Genomic DNA, 17,899 nt, shown 5'->3' on the forward strand with positions numbered 1-17,899 from the left:
TTATGGATGGTTTCAGATTAGTGGAAACAATAATCAAAGAAAGAAAGGTTTCAGAGGAACAGCCGTGTTAGTCTGTATTCGCAAAAAGAAAAGGAGTACTTGTGGCACCTTAGAGACTAACCAATTTATTTGAGCATGAGCTTTCGTGAGCTACAGCTCACTTCATCAGATGTATACCGTGGAAACTGCAGCAGACTTTAAAGTCTGATCATCACATCTGATGAAGTGAGCTGTAGCTCACGAAAGCTCATGCTCAAATAAATTGGTTAGTCTCCAAGGTGCCACAAGTACTCCTTTTCTTTTTGCAAAGAAAGAAAATAATCAATTAACAGTGTTCCAATTCTTCATGTCTCCATTGCTGTGGGAAGTAGCAAGCAGTGAGAGAAAATAAAATAGAAGTTGGGAAATTGAGATTATCAGCATCCCTAAGGGAAATGGAAATTTATCTTGGAACCATGGACTGGAGAATATGCTTCCTTTGGAAGATATGCCTGAAGAAGTCTTAAGGGTCAGTTTGTTGTCTTTGAAAGTAGAAATTTTGTCTGGTGTTGACCTTGCAAATCTTCAGCTAAAGCTCTATCAGGATGTTGTTGGTAATTTTAGGTATGGCTTACCAGCTGCTCTATATGGTTCTTTGATACATCATTTAATCCACCCAGCCCTGATTTTGTGGATTTAACCCCTATGCAATCTGAGTAGAAGAAAATAAAGAAGGCTGAAGATCTTCTGAAATCCTTGGTGCATTTTAAATACATCTTGACTGCTCTTAGCCTGATTCTTCATTCCAATACACCGGTTTTATGGGGTTTAACTCCACTTACTTCTCCACTGATGTAGGTAAATAAAACATTTTCTGGACCGAAAGCTTCTGTGATTGAAGTAAAAATTTACATTCTGAAGTGTGATTTTTTTTAATATATCCTCACATGAAGGTGCAATGGAATCATTCGTGAATTTTACGAATCAGATGGATTCAATTTGCTCCAAATAGGCTATATAAGGGGTGGGCCTTTCTCAAGGCCAGAGGGAGCAGGTGACTGGGATACAGGAGGCCCTGCAGGGAAAATCCTAGTTTAAGGTTTGATAGCTTTTAATTGATTTATCAGTAAAACCTAACTCACAGTAAAAGGGTAAATTTTCACTTTGTATAGTACACATGTGCTTTGTTCATAGTGTGGGAATTCCATCTCCTTTCATCCCCTCTTGGAAGTGTCTCACCAAATACTTTGGCTCCTGAGCATTTTGAAGAAATTCTTTGTCTTTTGAGTACCCATGGTTTTTAAGGATGCTTGGAAGACAGCTGAAGGAATGTTTGAAATCTCATTTCTGAGTTCCTTCAATGTTTCCAGCTTCAAATTCTTTTGGGGAAAAAAAAAACACCTTCCAATAAAATAACCGTATCTATGGTTAATGAAGCCACAATAGTATCAATTTTAGGAAGAGAGATTAAACTAGATTTTGGCCCCGATTCTATATTTTCATGAGATGATAGCTGATTTTTTTTAAACATTGTCTAGCTTTTCCCTGTCATAGGTTAGTCCTTCCTTACTTAGAAGTGGAAGATAGGCAACCACACATCAAGTAATGTCCCTTAATACTGAAGCACTTATCCATGGTCAGTTGTACCAAAAGGTCCTAAGAAGGCCAGAATGCTCAAAATAGCCAACTGACTCGAATCTAAAACAGGCAGATCATCATTCATAATCATGACAACCAGGGTTTAAATTAAAAAGGAAGGCTAGAAACCCACATTTAAATCCCTCCCAGAGTACCAGTGATGTCTAAGAATGCTGGGCCTGTTTGAATCCTGGGGAGGGATGGACCTAAATCTTCACAAAAAAAGGTGAAATTTAAGACCGAACAGTAACTGATAAGTAGTCTGATATTAGGAGATGATTTCTTGATAAGGGAGTATACCTCAGCTAGTAGCTCAAAAATTGTAAAGAAAGAATGTTTCGTTTCTGGAACACCCAAAGCCATATACAGACTATGTTCTATAACTCTTCAAAACAACCCTGTATTTCAGAAGTTTCAAATAATCTCCTCTATAGTATGATGTGGACTCGAGACGAAAGCTTCCTTTGTTAACCTTTATATAGGGGTTTCATAGACCATGAGACAAATTCACACTGACAAACAGTTGGCAACTCCACTGAATAAAGTTGCCAACTTTCTAATCGAACAAAACTGAAGTCTCTTGCCCCTCCCATTCCCGGCCCATGCCCTGAGGCCCTGCCCCGCCCTACCCCTTCTCTGAGGGAATGATTTAATGGAGATACACCTTCTTTCTGACCTCCAGCATCCTTGGCATTTGAGTTAAGAGCCAAAAATGCCACATGTCCTACATCGTGTAATTGTTTTGTGACATGGAGAAACAACTACTAGATATTGTTGCTGTCTGAGACCACTAAACTCAATTAGAGTGAAATTCAGTTCAGCATATAACCTAAGTAATCAAGCTTTATGCAAGAGAAAGGCACTCCAAGATGGAGTCAGGATACAGAACTGCAGCACCACCGTACGCATCTACTGCCCATGGAGTGGGATAGTGGCTGAATGCCTTCCACATGATTCTACTGGATCTGAATAATCATTGCTCCCATTGATCTACTGCCAGTCTTCAAAGCTGACCTACATGCTGCAGAACACAGAATTAGTACAGAGGTCCCCTGATGCTCTGCCCCATGTTGTCTTACCACGGAATTTAAGTGGTGTCGAGAACTGTGCACTAACCGTCCACACCAGGAAGAATTTCACCCTTAATTTTTGACTAAAATCAAACACGAACCAAGGCCTTCAGACCTGAAAGATCAGTGTCTTACGTCCATGCACAGCACGCATATATCTCCCAAGAGCTCCATCATCAGAACCTTACCCAGTATGCAGAGACTGTTCTTATACCTTATAATAGCCTAAATGCACAGTATCATCTTTTCTTTGCAGATCAACACATTTTAAAATTTCCTAACTAGATCTATTCAGTTTTCCTGGCTACAATCAATACCATTTTGAACAACCTAGAGCTGAGCTGCCTTTTCATATAGTACATGACAAAGTTCTGTCAAATTAACACAGCCTTAACTAAAGATCACATAAAATCTTTGGTTAAAATTTGGAATCTGAAAGTCTGCTTTTCTTCAGGTATGATGCAAAACTGCCATTTCTTTTGCTTTCTTTCCTTTGATTCATCTTAACTATATCTTATTGTAAGGCTCACTTTAGACCCAGATTTATCTACATATCAACAAACTCTGTCTACAAAATACCAGTAAGCACCAGTAATATGAAATTTTGAAACTGATATTAAAGATGACAACCTCTCATTATCCCAAGCTTCTGATATTCCTTGTCGCATCACTGTTTTAGGCTTTTGTCGTGCACATTAAAAAGATCAGTGTCTCACAGGAAGCTCAAGGAGAGCTCACAGCCCTATATGTTTGATTTAGCTCAGTCCTGTTAACGTTTGGTCTGTTTTAATCCTCTATTAAACCTTGTCAAAGAAACTACAAGAGTTTCATCGTCTGCATTATGAACTTCCATGCCTGATTCTACTCCTTCATATTTTATACCAAGATAACTGAATTAATTGAGTTATTCCTGATTTACTCCAGTTTAACAGAGATGAGAATCAAGCTGTAACAATCATAGTATCTTACACTGGAATCTGATTTTCTATTTTCAGGATTTCCTTCAGCAACTGGATAATTAACAATTGGAATCTTACACTCTTTTCATACAGATCTCTCAATCTCATTGACACCAGTTCTCCCAATGACATGTTATGTATTTGGAGTTGCCTATAATAATAATAATTATGTGTTGACCTCATTAGTGTAAAGTTTACTATACGCATATATTGAGATAATTCAGTAGAAAGACTGAGATAATTCAGTAGTAAGGAAGTGCATCCAGGAAGGGGGGAGTGGATCCAGATATATACTTGAGGGATAATGCAAGAGCCATTTGCTTTGAGGCTGTGGTGCAACCCCCCTGATGGACTTGCCAGATTGGTCCTGGAGAAACCTATCAGTCTCCGTGAAGGGTGAGGTGTATCAACGGAACTGGGGGGGAGGAGCGGGCACGGAGTTTAGAGAGATACATAAGCCTTCAAAGACAGAGACAGGTTTTTGAGACTGAGAACCCGAAGTTTTCTGCATGCTGGTCTGTGAGAAGTCAGACCTACCAGGGTCCCTGTCAGAAGGCTGGATAGAGCATATAGGTAAGACAGACATGTGTATAGGTCTTAAGATCCTTTTCTCTGGAATGCTTTGTTTGTATGGCTAAACAAACAATACTTTTGTTTTGAGAAGTCTGATTTGGGTCATGATAATCTGTTGGTCACAGGCTCCCACAGGGAAGAACCATAGATACCAAACCTAGCCAGACCTGAAGGGTAAGCACTGTTGATCCACAGGGTAGTGGGACCTGTATGAGTACAGAACTGAATTACATGTTTACAGCACACAGCTTTCTGTGCAATTTTGAATTATTATCCATTCTCAAAAAGTGATTATTAGAGAAAAATCTGTTGGATAAAGTAGACTTTGTGGTCCTAAATCAAAAATACAAAAATATATTTTTAAATTGTTCAGTGTTTAGTGATAACTGAATCTTACTTTGGTAGACATGATTATATAAACTACATTAATGTATTTATGCAATGTACCATAAAGTCATTGATACTTAGATTAATTTAATTTTAGACAGAACTTAAATTATATAAAATATTATGAACAAGATCTTTCATTTGAAGTTGGTTCATTTACTGTAAATTGAAATGGCTTAGTTGTTTTCCCCCTTTTAATCTATTAAGCTAGGCGGCCACCTGCTAATAATTAAGATAAATCCGTGTGTTCAAATTTTAATATTCAACTCCAGATTTCTAAAATAGGACAATTAATGCAATGTATTAGGGCAGGGGTTCTCAAACTGGGGGTCGGGACCCCTGAGCGGGTCGCAAGGTTATTACATGGGGGGTCGCGAGCTGTCAACCTCCACCCAAACCCCGCTTTGCCTCCAGCATTTATAATGGTGTTAAATATATAAAAAAGTGTTTTTAATTTATAAGGGGGGGAGGTCGCACTCAGAGGCTTACTATGTGAAAGGGGTCACGAGTATAACAGTTTGAGAACCACTGATTAGGGGAAGACTTAGTATGGGAGTACAGTCATCCACAGGTCTAAGACACAACCATTTTTATTAGGGCTGTCGATTAATCACAGTTAACTCACGCGATTAACTAAAAAAAATTAATCATGATTAAAAACATTAATTGCAATTAATCACAGTTTTAATTGCACTGTTAAACAATAGAATACCAACTGAAGTTTAGTAAATATTTTTGGATGTTTTACTACATTTTCATTTATATTTATTTAAATTACAACACAACACAAAGTGTACAGTGCACACTTTATATTACTTTTGATTACAAATATTTCCACTGTAAAAGTGACAAAAGAAATAGTATTTTTCAATTCACTTCATACAAGTACTGCAGAGCAATCTCTTTATCGTGAAAGTGCAAGTTACAAATGTAGATTTTTTTTTTTTGGTACATAACTGCACCCAATAACAAAAAAATGTAAAACTTTAGTGCCTACAAGTCCACGCAGTCCTACTTCTTGTTCAGCCTATTGCTAAGAGAAACAAGTCTGTTTACATTTACGGGAGACAATGCTGCTCACGTCTTAATTACAACGTCACCTAAAAATGAGAAAAGGCATTCACATGGCACTTCTGTAGCCAGCATTGCAAGATATGCTAAACATTCATGTGCCTCTTCATGCTTGGACCACCATTCCAGAGGACATGCTTCCACGCTGATGATGCTTGTTTTAAAAAATGTGTTAATTTATGACTGAACTCCTTGGGGGAGAATTGTATGTCTCCTACTCCATGGTTTTACCCACATTCTGCCATATATTTTGTGTTATGATAGTCTAGGATGACAACCCAGCATATGTTGTTTGACTTAAGAACACTTTCACTGCACATTTGACAAAACACAAAGAAGGTTCAAATATCAGATTTCTAAAGATAGCTACAGCACTCAACCCAAGATTTAAGAATCTGAAGTGCCTTCCAAAATCTGAGAGGGATGAGGTGTAGAGCATACTTTCCGAAGTCTTAAAGAGCAACACTCTGATGCAGAAACTACAGAACCCAAACCATCAAAAAAGAAAAGCAACCTTTTGTTGGTGGCATCTGACTCAGATGATGAAAATGAACATGCATTGGTCCGCACTGCTTTGGATCATTATCGAGCAGAATCCGGCATCAGCATAGATGAATGTCCTCTGGAATGGTGGTTGAAGCATGAAGGGACATAAGAATCTTTAGCACATCTGGCACATAAATATCTTGCAATGCCAGCTACAACAATGCCATGCAAACGCCTGTTCTCACTTTCAGGTGACATTGTAAGTAAGAAGAGGGCAGCATTATCTCCTGCAAATGTAAAAATCTCGTTTGTCTGAGCAATTGGCTGAAGAAGAAGTAGGACTGAGTGGACTTGTAGGCTCTAAAGTTTTACATTATTTTATTTTTGAATGCAGGTTTTGTTTGTACAGAATTTTAAATTTGTAAGTTCAAATTTCATGGTAAACAGATTGCACTACAGTATTTGTATTAGGTGAATTGAAAAATACTATTTCTTTTTGTTTTTTACAGTGCAAATATTTGTAATCAAAAATAAATATAAAGTGAGCACTGTACACTTTGTATTTTGTGTTGTAATTCAAATCAATATATTTGAAAATGTAGAAAACATCAAAAAATATTTAAATAAATAGTATTCTATTATTGTTTAAACAGTGCGATTAATCGCGATAAATTTTTTTAATCGCTTGACAGCCCTAATTTATATAAAACTTGTCAGCCTCAGTCCCTAGTGGCCATGAATCCTATGACTGTGATGAAGTTTAAAAGTTTTAGTTTTAGAATGCTTTTCTGAAAAGGTAATGAGTTGACAAATGTAGCCCTACTATATCCTGCAGGACTGCTATATAATGTGTGCTACAGGTAAAGAGCAACATGAAACAAAGGCACAATGCATGAAGAAATGTATAATAAATGAATAAACATCAGCTTCTAAACTGATAAATATGAATGCCTTACTGCACTAAAAATAACTCGAACTAAAATGTTTCTTGCACTATTCCAGAGGCCAAATTAAACATCTTTTCACAGATGTTTGATGCACATACACCTGCCCAGTGTCTAGTCACTACCACTGGGATCGCATCCAGTATATCCAAGGATGGAGAGTGAGAAACTTAAATTGAATTCTTCACAGCGAAATGACTAGCTCAGGGATGTAAGGCGGAAGATCATTAGGCCTACGCATTAAAAGGCACAACAGGTATACGCACAAGGAAAGTCATTTGTAAAGTACTGCAAGTGCTGTCACCTCTTTCTCTGTAGAGAGTTTTAAAAAGTGATTTGGATTGCAAAGTTGGATTAGGTAGCTCAATAATCAAAAAGGTGCTCAAGTGTACTCATATAGGTTTGCAGCAAGTTGAATCTGAACACCAACCCTTCCTCCACCTCCAAGCTTAGGTCAATTTACCATGGTGTCAACAGGAGATGCTCTCCTGCCAACTTACCTTACTCTTCTCAGGGAGCTGGAGTACCAGAGTCAACGGGAGATCCTCTGCCATTGACTTAGCAAGTCTTCACCAGACCCACTAAATCAACACTGCTGCATCGATCGCAGCAGTGCCGATCTACTGGTTAGTGTAGACTGGCCTTAGAAAATACGTCAAAATTACTTCTGATGAGCACATGAGGTATATGCTCATCTGGGACCTGATCCACTGCCTTCAGTGAACTTTGAATCAGACCCATAATCAGAATTTCAGCCATGTGAAAAAACCCAACCCAGTTTAAAAATCAAAACCTCATCACAAGAAAGCTCTTGTTGACATCCAAACGGCATGGGGGAGCGGAAGGAATTCAACCTCAGCACAATTTTCACGGACACAAAAATGTTGCAAAACATATTTCATTGTTGCAGGACCTTCAAGAACTTGAAAAATAGTAAATTTAGAGTATTTTCAATTGTGTTTCAATTTTCATTGCTCTTGTATTAAGCACTTCAATAGTAGGAAAGTTTACTTAAGGTAAATGAACAGTATTTGTCCTCAGAAGGCACTACCCAGGATTCCCTTGTGTTCCTTACAGAATCATAAAAAATGGGAGATGATAAAGACCTCTATCATCACCTGTTCCATCACCAGGACTCCATATTATATTTTTTAGCTGATCCTCATTTCAAATCCCAACAGATTATTGTCCTTTATAGATTAATGCAACTAAAAAGAAATTAAACATTTTATTTTGCTTGTCCTCTGAAGTCCTTAAATAAGGGTTTCAGCACCTTCAGGTTTCCTATTTCCATTATTCCTGGGAAAGTAAAGCATGTGTATTATATTACAAACTGGATTTTATTACAAAAGACAAAAATCACCGACTAATATAGATATTTTAATATGAAAGCACAATGGTTAACAGGTTGATAAATCAAAGCTGCAAAACTAAGCTCAATATAATAAGTTTATCCTCCTACTACTATTATAATATTTTATAGTGGAAATACCAAAGTAATCAAAATGAAAAAGTGTAGGCAGCTTCTACACATGAGATAAATAAATGTACCTAACAGTAGCTAATTGGATCTTTGAGCTGTAATGACCCCCTCCCCCAAACTATTATTTTGCATAAAGTGTGCATGACAATGGGGAGGGGAGGCATCAGTGGAAGTGCTGTCTCTATAAATATATAAACTATTCCTAATAAATTCAGGACAATTTATATAATTACATTCTTATTCTGCTTTGTACAATACTCACAGAAAGACTGTAAGAAGGCTCCATTATCACTGGTACTGACATCTTCCCTTGAAGATTCAATTTGGTTAAGTAAAAAATCTTTTCCCCCACAATCCTCTCTTTTTTCATGCGACGTACACCATACAGTCTAAAGCGAACTGCATAATTCCCAATCATCTCAGATTCAACATGATTAAATTTGAATGTCTCTGCGAAGACAGGGCATGGTCCCCGCTGGATGCTCGTTTTTGCTCTCTGTTTCTTTATAGGTAGGAGAACTAGACGTACTTGCCATGAGTTTCCGCCTGTCCTGTTATATGCTGGGATGTCTGTGACAGCTGTCACTGTTACTAGAAGCTTCTGTTCTTGTGAGTCATAGTCAAAAGTCACATCTAGCGTGCCATATTTAGCTACTGGCTCAGGATCAAAAGGTTTAGGAAGCTGTGAAGATGATCCTCGAGCTGACATATCCTAAGGAAGGAAATATAAATACTTTTATTTAAATTTATTTATTTATTTTTGGTATTCTATTATTAAATCTAGCATGGAAATGCATGGTTTTCTCTAAGCAGCATGATGGGACTGTGATCTTTTTGTTCACTTCATAAACAAGGTAATTAAACACTGAAGAATGAAGAGGTGGCTGACTGGCAACCAAGGAAAATCAAAAGCTACTTCCAGCTGGTCAAAATAGACAAACCCAGGCACCAACTGGAAAAGAAAAAGCTAGAACTAATAAAGTGATATTAATGACTTAATTTTTTCAGTTCCACATAAGCTGAGATAAACTGTCATTCATTGTGAGGTGCAATCCAAATATCTGAGTCAAGTGAGGCGTTCTGCAGAATTAAAAAAAAAAAATCAATACTCAGGTTTAACATATTTAACACATTAATACCTGATTTGATGGTAACAGAATATTGTGAAATATATATGACTAGAGCAAGTAATGGGCCGAATGCTGCAGTTGGTTGCACACACAACTCCCACTGCAGTCAGTGAGAGTTGTGCACATGCAGCAGATGGCTAATAGAGCCTGGTATATGTAACTTCCTTAGAAGTATACAAGAAACATACCTATGTCAGAAATGTCTTCTGTACTTGCCATATACAGTATATCAGTTCTTAAATCAATTATTGCTAATGCTTAATTTCTAAAATCTTCAGTGTTCTCATTAGGTGTGCACTTATAAATTTAATAGCTAATAAAATGGTGAGGATATGCTGTTACTTTCTGTTTCAATTAAAATTGCTTTGTTTGCACAATGAATCCTTCTTTAATATGGGTTGATTTTTCTCCCTTACAATATAAGTAGTTTACTACGAATTTACTCCATTTACATGGTATTGGTAGTTTAGTGAAAGTTAACCTAGCTGTACCTACAAATATATTCTAATCATGGGGCATGATTAAGGCTGTATTTTTAAAGAAAATAAGTGCTATTTTGCGTGAAGCAATGTGTCAGATTTCATAGCACAACTTTAAATTTCATAAATACAGTGAGTGCTGAATATAGTGCTAGAAATGTTTCAGTATCTATCTATCTATCTATCTAAAGAAACAAATAATTTCTACTCACTATTTGACAAAATAATTTTATTTTTAAAAAGTCCTGTATAAAGAAATAATTTGTGTGCCTCCCATTCAAACATACAACAACATTTCAGTAAAACCAACAATCTGGAACTCCTACTATAGAAAGTGTTTTTTCAGTGGTATTCATTCAGACATAGCATGATGTATAGATGAAAATTCTCTGGCATTTACAATTCAGCAGAACATGAAAAGAATCTTTTAACACATGCACTGTGGGCTGACCCAAAAGATGACTGACTACTAGGGTGACCAGATGTCCCAATTTTATAGGGACAGTCCTGGGGCTTTTTCTTATATAGGCACCTATTACTCTCCACCCCAATACCGATTTTTCACATTTGCTTTCTAGTTCCCCTTCTGACTACAATATTTGTCAATCTGTACTTTTTTTTTTCCCATTTGGGAAAGCCAGGTTGCCCATCTATGCACCTATGTTTTCCTTTCCTGTGATTGTCCAGCGATCGCTGGTCTGTGTCAGCAGGCTCAACACAAGTAAGCCCAAAGAACAGGCCAGCTATTTCCAACAAAGCCCTCCCCAGCTACCTCCTGTATTCACAGCCCTTTGTCAGCAATATTGTTTGTTCAGTAACAATCCACATCTCTCAGGTTTTTCCTCTCTGCATTAGCACTATGTTTTTAAAAAGGGGGGCATAAAGTTTCCATGCATGTTTTACACAGCAAATTGCCAACTCCACATTTTCCATTAGATCTGTGATTACCATGAAAATAATACAGTCATAGTCAAGATCAATGACCTATTTCTAAGAAGACATCAGGAGTGAGCAACAGGTCCTCAAATCTCCTGGATATCATTAAAATTACATTCATCCCCATTTATTTATTAAGGAATGGGAAAATTCTAGATCACGGATGGAGCCATTTGACCAAAGGTTGGGCCTGAATCGAATTTATAATACAAAATAGTTTTGATCAAGATAAAGCAATGGTTCCATATGCTTGCATACTGTACCTCAATAACCTGAGTCCAAGGACTGATACAATTAGCAGCTAAAGAAATGCAATGGCTAGTGTGGCAAAAAGGTACTGTATGAATAAGAAATTTTTGAAGTATAATATAGATCATTGTATTATTCATATAAGATGTATTTATTCCAAACATGTAAAACCTCAGTATAAATCCTGAGGTCCTTTCATATGGCTAAAGATATTACTTGTTCATATCAATGATAATGTAGCTTTTTTTTTTAAATCTAAAAATTGTTTGCTTCTGGTTTAAGAATAGATACTATGGATTGTCTTTACACATTTTAGACATCTACATATTAAAAATATTAAAAATTCTGTTTAGGAAGAATAATCATTACAAATTACAAAGGGAAAAATGAGAAAGTAAGTGTATCATAAATCTATTACATTATCCATAATAAAAATATTTCTTTAATCTCAAAACAATAAGGATTTTTAATCAAGATTTTTCTTCAGTTCTCTAGGGAGTTTAATATGAAAGGCACTAAGAGAAATATAATTTTGATTGATTTATTACTAAATTATTAATTGAAAATTGTTGTGAGAAGCGAATTGTTAATATATAGTTCCCCATGATAATGTATATCATAGCTTTTACTGGTTTAAAAAATAAATCATTCCTGTTGGGGTGTTGTTTTAAAATGAAGTGTCATTGAGGTCATTATACAGAGCAAGTTAAAATCTTATTGCTATATTATTTGGCAATATACATTTTTCTTCTTTATAACAGACCGTTGAAGTTAACGTACACAGTCTCTGTAAGATGTAAATTAGAAACAAGATATTTATAAGATCTACAAGAGAAGTTAAAATACTATTGTGTTACATCTAAGATACCTACAAGTGTAGTGCTAGGCTGTATTTCATTTACCTCTGGGCTAAGGACAGCAGTACTATCACTGGGTACATCCTCTTCATATCCTTTGTTATGGAAGCTTTCTATTTCATGTCCAGTGCTTCCCTCACTTGGGCACTTGTATGAACATCTTGGACTGTTGCTACAGTGGGAAAATTCACATTTACTGTCATCAACTTCAGAGGGTGTACAAGAGAGGTGAGGAGAACCACTATCATCCTGATACGGCGGAGGCTGCAGTTCATCCAGCGGAGGTGTTCTTCTCATTCTTTGAATACAGTTTGCTGTGAATAAGTGATAGATCTTTACTTATACACTTTCTGAACTGAAAATATATGGAGCATTTGGTTATTAACTGCTCAAATATTTCTTTGGAAAGTGACTGAATTCAAACATCTGGACACAACATTTAACTACAATTATCTTCAATTTCTTGATGCTTCAAATTAAATAGGATACTCCTGAAGAAACACTATATTAATAAACAAATAACTCATCTATCTCTTTTCAATACAGTGTATAGGAGGGAAAAGCAAATTACTTGAATACATTAATTGTATGTGCATGACACTAATATTTGATACAAAATAAAAACTCTGGCCCTGATTGTGAGATGCGCTGGGCCCCTACAACTCTATTAGGTGCAATTCACGAAGTCAGAGTTTTGGGAGCGTGAAGCAGCTGGGCAAATGAAACCACTCCCAACCCACAGTGGAAGATTGCCGAGTAGCTCCTATGTGGCTGCTATTCCAACATGCTGAAATAGCGACTACAACTCCTCCATGTCAGTTGTGTGAAGTATCAGGGACAATGGATCCATGTAAATGAAGATCTGCAGCCCCTCTCCTTGCCTACTGGCAGTGTGGCTTAGTATACCATCTTATGTACGGTTGGCACAAAGGCCTTTTTTCCATGTCTTGTAGGGAGTGCATTGGCACCCCTGAGCAGGTGCTCAGTCAGTGGACTAACTGTTCAGCCTTTACATAGAGTTTAAGTAATGCAAAAGACTAGCAACATGCCCCTTCACATAGGTGAATTTCACCCACTGAATTTAACAAACTTAATGGTTTCTCGGGATCATATCCTCCATTAGTTATTAAAATCAAAGGGCTCAACATTTGGGTACCTTGAAGTTAGACACTGGTGCCTACTCACTGAAGCCATTGGAAACACTACTACTGACTTTAGTGAGCTTTAGATCAATCGCCAAAGAGACTTGATTTTCCAAGTGGCTGAACATCTTCAGCTTCCACTGACACCAGCTGGACAGATGGATCTGTGTCTACTCAGCACCATGGAGAATCAAGGTGCCTGAATAAAACTGTAGACGCCTGACTTAATGCACTCATTTCAAATTTTAGCTTACTGCTTTACTACTTGGCACTACAAAATTAACTGCAGATGGGAAAATAAAATATGGTCTGTGTTAGCAAAAGCAACAGAAATTCCAAAGACATAGGTAAAATATGTACCATAGAATCATAGAACTATAGGGTTAGAAGGGACCGCCAGGGTCATCTAGTCTAACCCCCTGCCAAGATGCAGGGCTTCCAGGCTTATTGATGGGTCTTGGTAAGGTTGTTGAAGAGCTGGCTGGTACATAACATCAGTTTTCATTCAGCTGATGGTAAGGGCAAAGTTATGAGCTGTTGCAGTTTGTAGGATCTTGTTTGACACAGCCAAAGCCACGGCAACACAAAAACTTCTGACAATGAAGATAGGCCATAATCATATTCTTACAAGAATTCGTCAAACCAAAAGATTAGTGAAAGTACAACTGTTAAACAGTATGAGATTTTATTTCAGCAGTGATTATCTGAGAGACTGTATCTCCACCCTGTGTAGGGTTGAAGTTGGCTTTAGCCCACGAAAGCTTATGCTCAAATAAATTGGTTAGTCTCTAAGGTGCCACAAGTACTCCTTTTCTTTTTGCGAATACAGACTAACACGGCTGTTACTCTGAAATAAATTGGTTAGTCTCTAAGGTGCCACAAGTACTCCTCATTCTTTCTGCTGATACACACTAACACGGCTACCACTCTGAAACCTGATATTATGTGAGTTTCCCAAGTTTACACCTTCTTATTTAACATGCAGATGCTGGAGGCTGGATGTTTTCAGTGAGAGATTCTCAAAGTGTGGAATACTCTTCCTGCCTTAGTTCACCAAAACCTGAATTTGCTGACCTCCAGGTCACACTGTAAAGCAATTTGCTCTACATTTCTACCTGTCTTTTGTTGTCAGGGGATTATTAATGGAGTACATGATGGGAAAGTTTTGATTGTGAAGGGACCATGCGGAACCTGGGAAGGCTCCATTTGTTGAACATTAGACAAATTTTTGTTGTTTCTATAGTAAGTACATGTACTTAGAGAACTGGATGGATACATTATTTAAAATCTAATACTTTTGCAGTATCACTCAACTATCTTTATTATGTAAGTAGGGCTTCCATTTTGCAAGCAATGACTGCACCACACCTAAAGTGGGGGGGATATTGTCCAATCTTGCTGGAGGAAGGCAGAAGTGCTTTATGGTGGGGGGGAACAAGGTCAAACTGCTGCAAAAAGGTGGGTGGTGGTCGGATTTGCAGCACTGACTCACCCCTGGGAATGTAAGGGTGAAAGGCTTTAAAGGTGCAAGCCCTGGTGTTGGAAACCTCTTTCTCCATGCAGCAGGCAAGGTAGCACCCACCCTCCCCACCCTTGAGGTGTGATTATCAGGTGGGGTTTGAACCTTCTGTGGGCATTGCACTAGTCGCTCCTTTTTAGGGGGGCTGGGAAGGAATTTTTCCCTCACCACCATATTGGCTTTGGTGGAGTGGGGTGTTTTTGGCTTCCCCACAGCGGGTGGCAGGGAAGACCTATTATGGTGGGCACAGAAGGTGGTAGGCTTTATGTCGCAATTTATTTTGTAAGTGTGGGGCGGACGTCTAGTGCAGGTACTCCATAGGTAAGGTATTCAGTGACCAGATAAATGGCCTGGTAAAGGATTTTAAAAGGAGGTGCTGGTTAAAGGAACAGAATGGTGTGGAGTTTGGGGCTCCTATGGCTGGAACAGCAGGGAGCCAACCCCCGCCCTTTTTCTGATAGCCCACCTTACCCCTCCTATGGGGGGGAGGGGTGGATGGTAAGGTTCTGGCAATAGATTTGCTGGAGGGACCTGGATGGAAAAAGAGGGGTAGCTGGTGGAAGTCCCTTGGCTAATAATGGAATAAACATGGGGTTATGTGCATTGTACACTTTTATCTGCTGGGTAGTCCCAGACATCTAATAATAAAGTTGCGGCCTGATTAAATCCATATGAAGTATCTCCTTCTTTTGGTATAGCCGGATAATGTCACTAATGTTATTTCAAATCTAAAGCAATAGTTTCTGCTCAAAATGGCAAAATGCCCACAAACAACATTAACTGAGACAATTACTACCATACAGCTATGCCTCAGTTTTTTAAAAAGTTGCAATCTACAATGACAATTTTTTTCCAGTAATTTGTGCACAATTTAGAAAAACGAAAGTATGTCCGGATAGCTATTAGCGCCATTATTGTCTTACATGAGTAAATAAAATGACTATGTGATTCATTTTTTTTTTCACTTTGATGAACCCTCTCATATGTCCCTATGGGAAACCTGCATAAGGCTGTGTGACAGAAAAGGTGCTCTTAACGTAGGTGGAGTAAAAGTGAAGAGAAGAAAATTCCTTTTAAGCAGCTAGAGTGATCCATAAATGTCAGAAAAGCAGAAACATAAATGCAAGTTTTTAACTATTTATTTTTGAAAGCTTACTTAGCAAAGAGAACTACAATGTAAACTATTAAAAACAGGTTTTGAATGTCGATATTAAGGATCTAAATACACATTTGTATAATCAGTGTAAACAGGCACAAACCATTTCAGAATCAAAAAAGCCCTTAACTCAACATAAAGAGGTAACAAAGTTTTTAAAGGAATTAGACTGAAAATGGTTTTTGAGGTAAAGTATTATTCTTTTAAATAGTAACAGTGGACCTTTTTGTACTAAGAACCATCTAATATTAGATAGACCTTTCTTCGGGTTAACTTTTATTTCCCCTATTTGCACACACAGATGTAAATGATCAGTGCTGCAGAATACATATCCATACCTCTTGTCCAACTCTTAATCAGAGAGGGCAGAATTTTCTGAGATACTGAGCAACTGCTACTCCTCTGACTTGAGTTGGAACAGCAAGTAATCCAGCACTTCTGAAAATCAGGCCCATTATCTCACAGCTGCCTAAACTCTTTCTGAGCAATTGTGCCTGTTCTCAATTTGTTTAAACCCTTGCCCCAAAGTTCAAAGTCAAGCAAACAGAAGTATACATTAGTAACAGCCCAGCATTGTAGGTCTAATTCATTCTAGATGCAATTCCACTGAATTCAATGGAGTTACACCACAGATTAATTTGGTCCTGCATATTTCTACTGCAAGAAGCCCCTCCTTTACAAACCAATGGTATAGAAGCATTGCCAATATATGCCTTTCCAATCCTACATATGTTTGTATTCCAAATAACACTTCAGTAGTCACTGAAATGAAGTAATATGGGTACTTTCCTCAGACAATGCAGGTCACACAGAAGTAGGAATGTTAGAAGACCATTTCAGAGAAGGAATTCAAATATAGCAGAAGCCATTAAAAATTTACACTTGCCAACTGCTACCACACAGTTACCATGGATCTCCCCCACCCTAACTATAAGATACTGTGGTAGCACAGAAACCATTGTGTGTTAATTTGGCAAATGATGGTTTATAAATGGCTATCACTGTTTATGTATCACTGCATGCACTAAATGCACAGCAGGAACTCTGTGAAAAGACAATCTAATTGTTGATGGACATCAGAAATCAGTGAAATCACATAGAATCGTCGATCAAAGCTCAAAATAAGAAGTTGGGCATTTTCCATAAGAATTTAACTAGTAAGAAGCAAAATTATATAACCAAAAAAAATTTGTATTTGATCAACTTGTGTATAGATCGAAAAGTTCTATAAAAATTAAAAAACAACGTTTGTACATGTCAGCCCTTTCTGAGAGATTCTATTGATTAAGCATGATAAGAACTATGGATAAGAATCTATGAACACAAGCAGATGATGGACTGCTGGTACAATCAGCAGTCACACTGAGTAAATGGCCATTAGTGGACTGAAATCAGAAGTAAAGATTTTCTTTAAACTCTGTCCGTCAAAAGAAGGATGTTAGTCTATTTTCAAGAGTCCCTCTCTCTGGGCTTGATTCAAAGCCCACTGAAGTCAACAGAAGTCTTCCACTGACTTCAATGGGATTTCCATAAGCCCCCATAGAAACAACCTATGCCAGGCTGATTACAATAAACATCCCGTTTATAATTACATGAACTATGTGAAAATTTTCAGACCTTTTTCAGAGAGGAATCATGCTTTAAGGTTTCAACAGCTTGCTGAATAGAATGCTTTTCTTCTCACATTTTTTGTTGTTTTTTAAAATGCTTCACTCCCAATTTTGTTAATTTTTTCCACTTTATTCTGGTCCATTACCTTCCACTTTCGTCTCAACAAAAGTATCCTTTTATTGGTAAAGCTTCTTTCTGTGTTTGCAAATGTAGGATCTTAATATTTCAAC

The 17,899-nt window shown here is 37.5% G+C and overlaps 1 protein-coding gene across 7 annotated transcripts in view; it reads right to left on the reverse strand.

Moving 5' to 3' along the window:
- The window catches only part of SYT14 (synaptotagmin 14), a 185,477-nt gene that overhangs the window by 21,334 nt on the left and 146,244 nt on the right, over positions 1-17,899 (reverse strand). For 6 of the 7 annotated variants that reach the window (XM_048843073.2, XM_048843074.2, XM_048843075.2 and 3 more), the window contains 2 exons: positions 12,287-12,555; positions 8,853-9,302 (listed from right to left, as the gene is read on the reverse strand). In XM_048843073.2, the coding sequence (XP_048699030.2) occupies positions 8,853-9,302; positions 12,287-12,555 (719 nt within the window). The remainder of the gene's footprint in view (positions 1-8,852; positions 9,303-12,286; positions 12,556-17,899) is intronic. The other variant, XM_048843072.2, reaches the window with a different exon arrangement.

The sequence above is a fragment of the Caretta caretta genome, chromosome 3 (assembly GCF_965140235.1).
Source record: "Caretta caretta isolate rCarCar2 chromosome 3, rCarCar1.hap1, whole genome shotgun sequence".
NCBI lineage: Eukaryota > Metazoa > Chordata > Testudines > Cheloniidae > Caretta > Caretta caretta.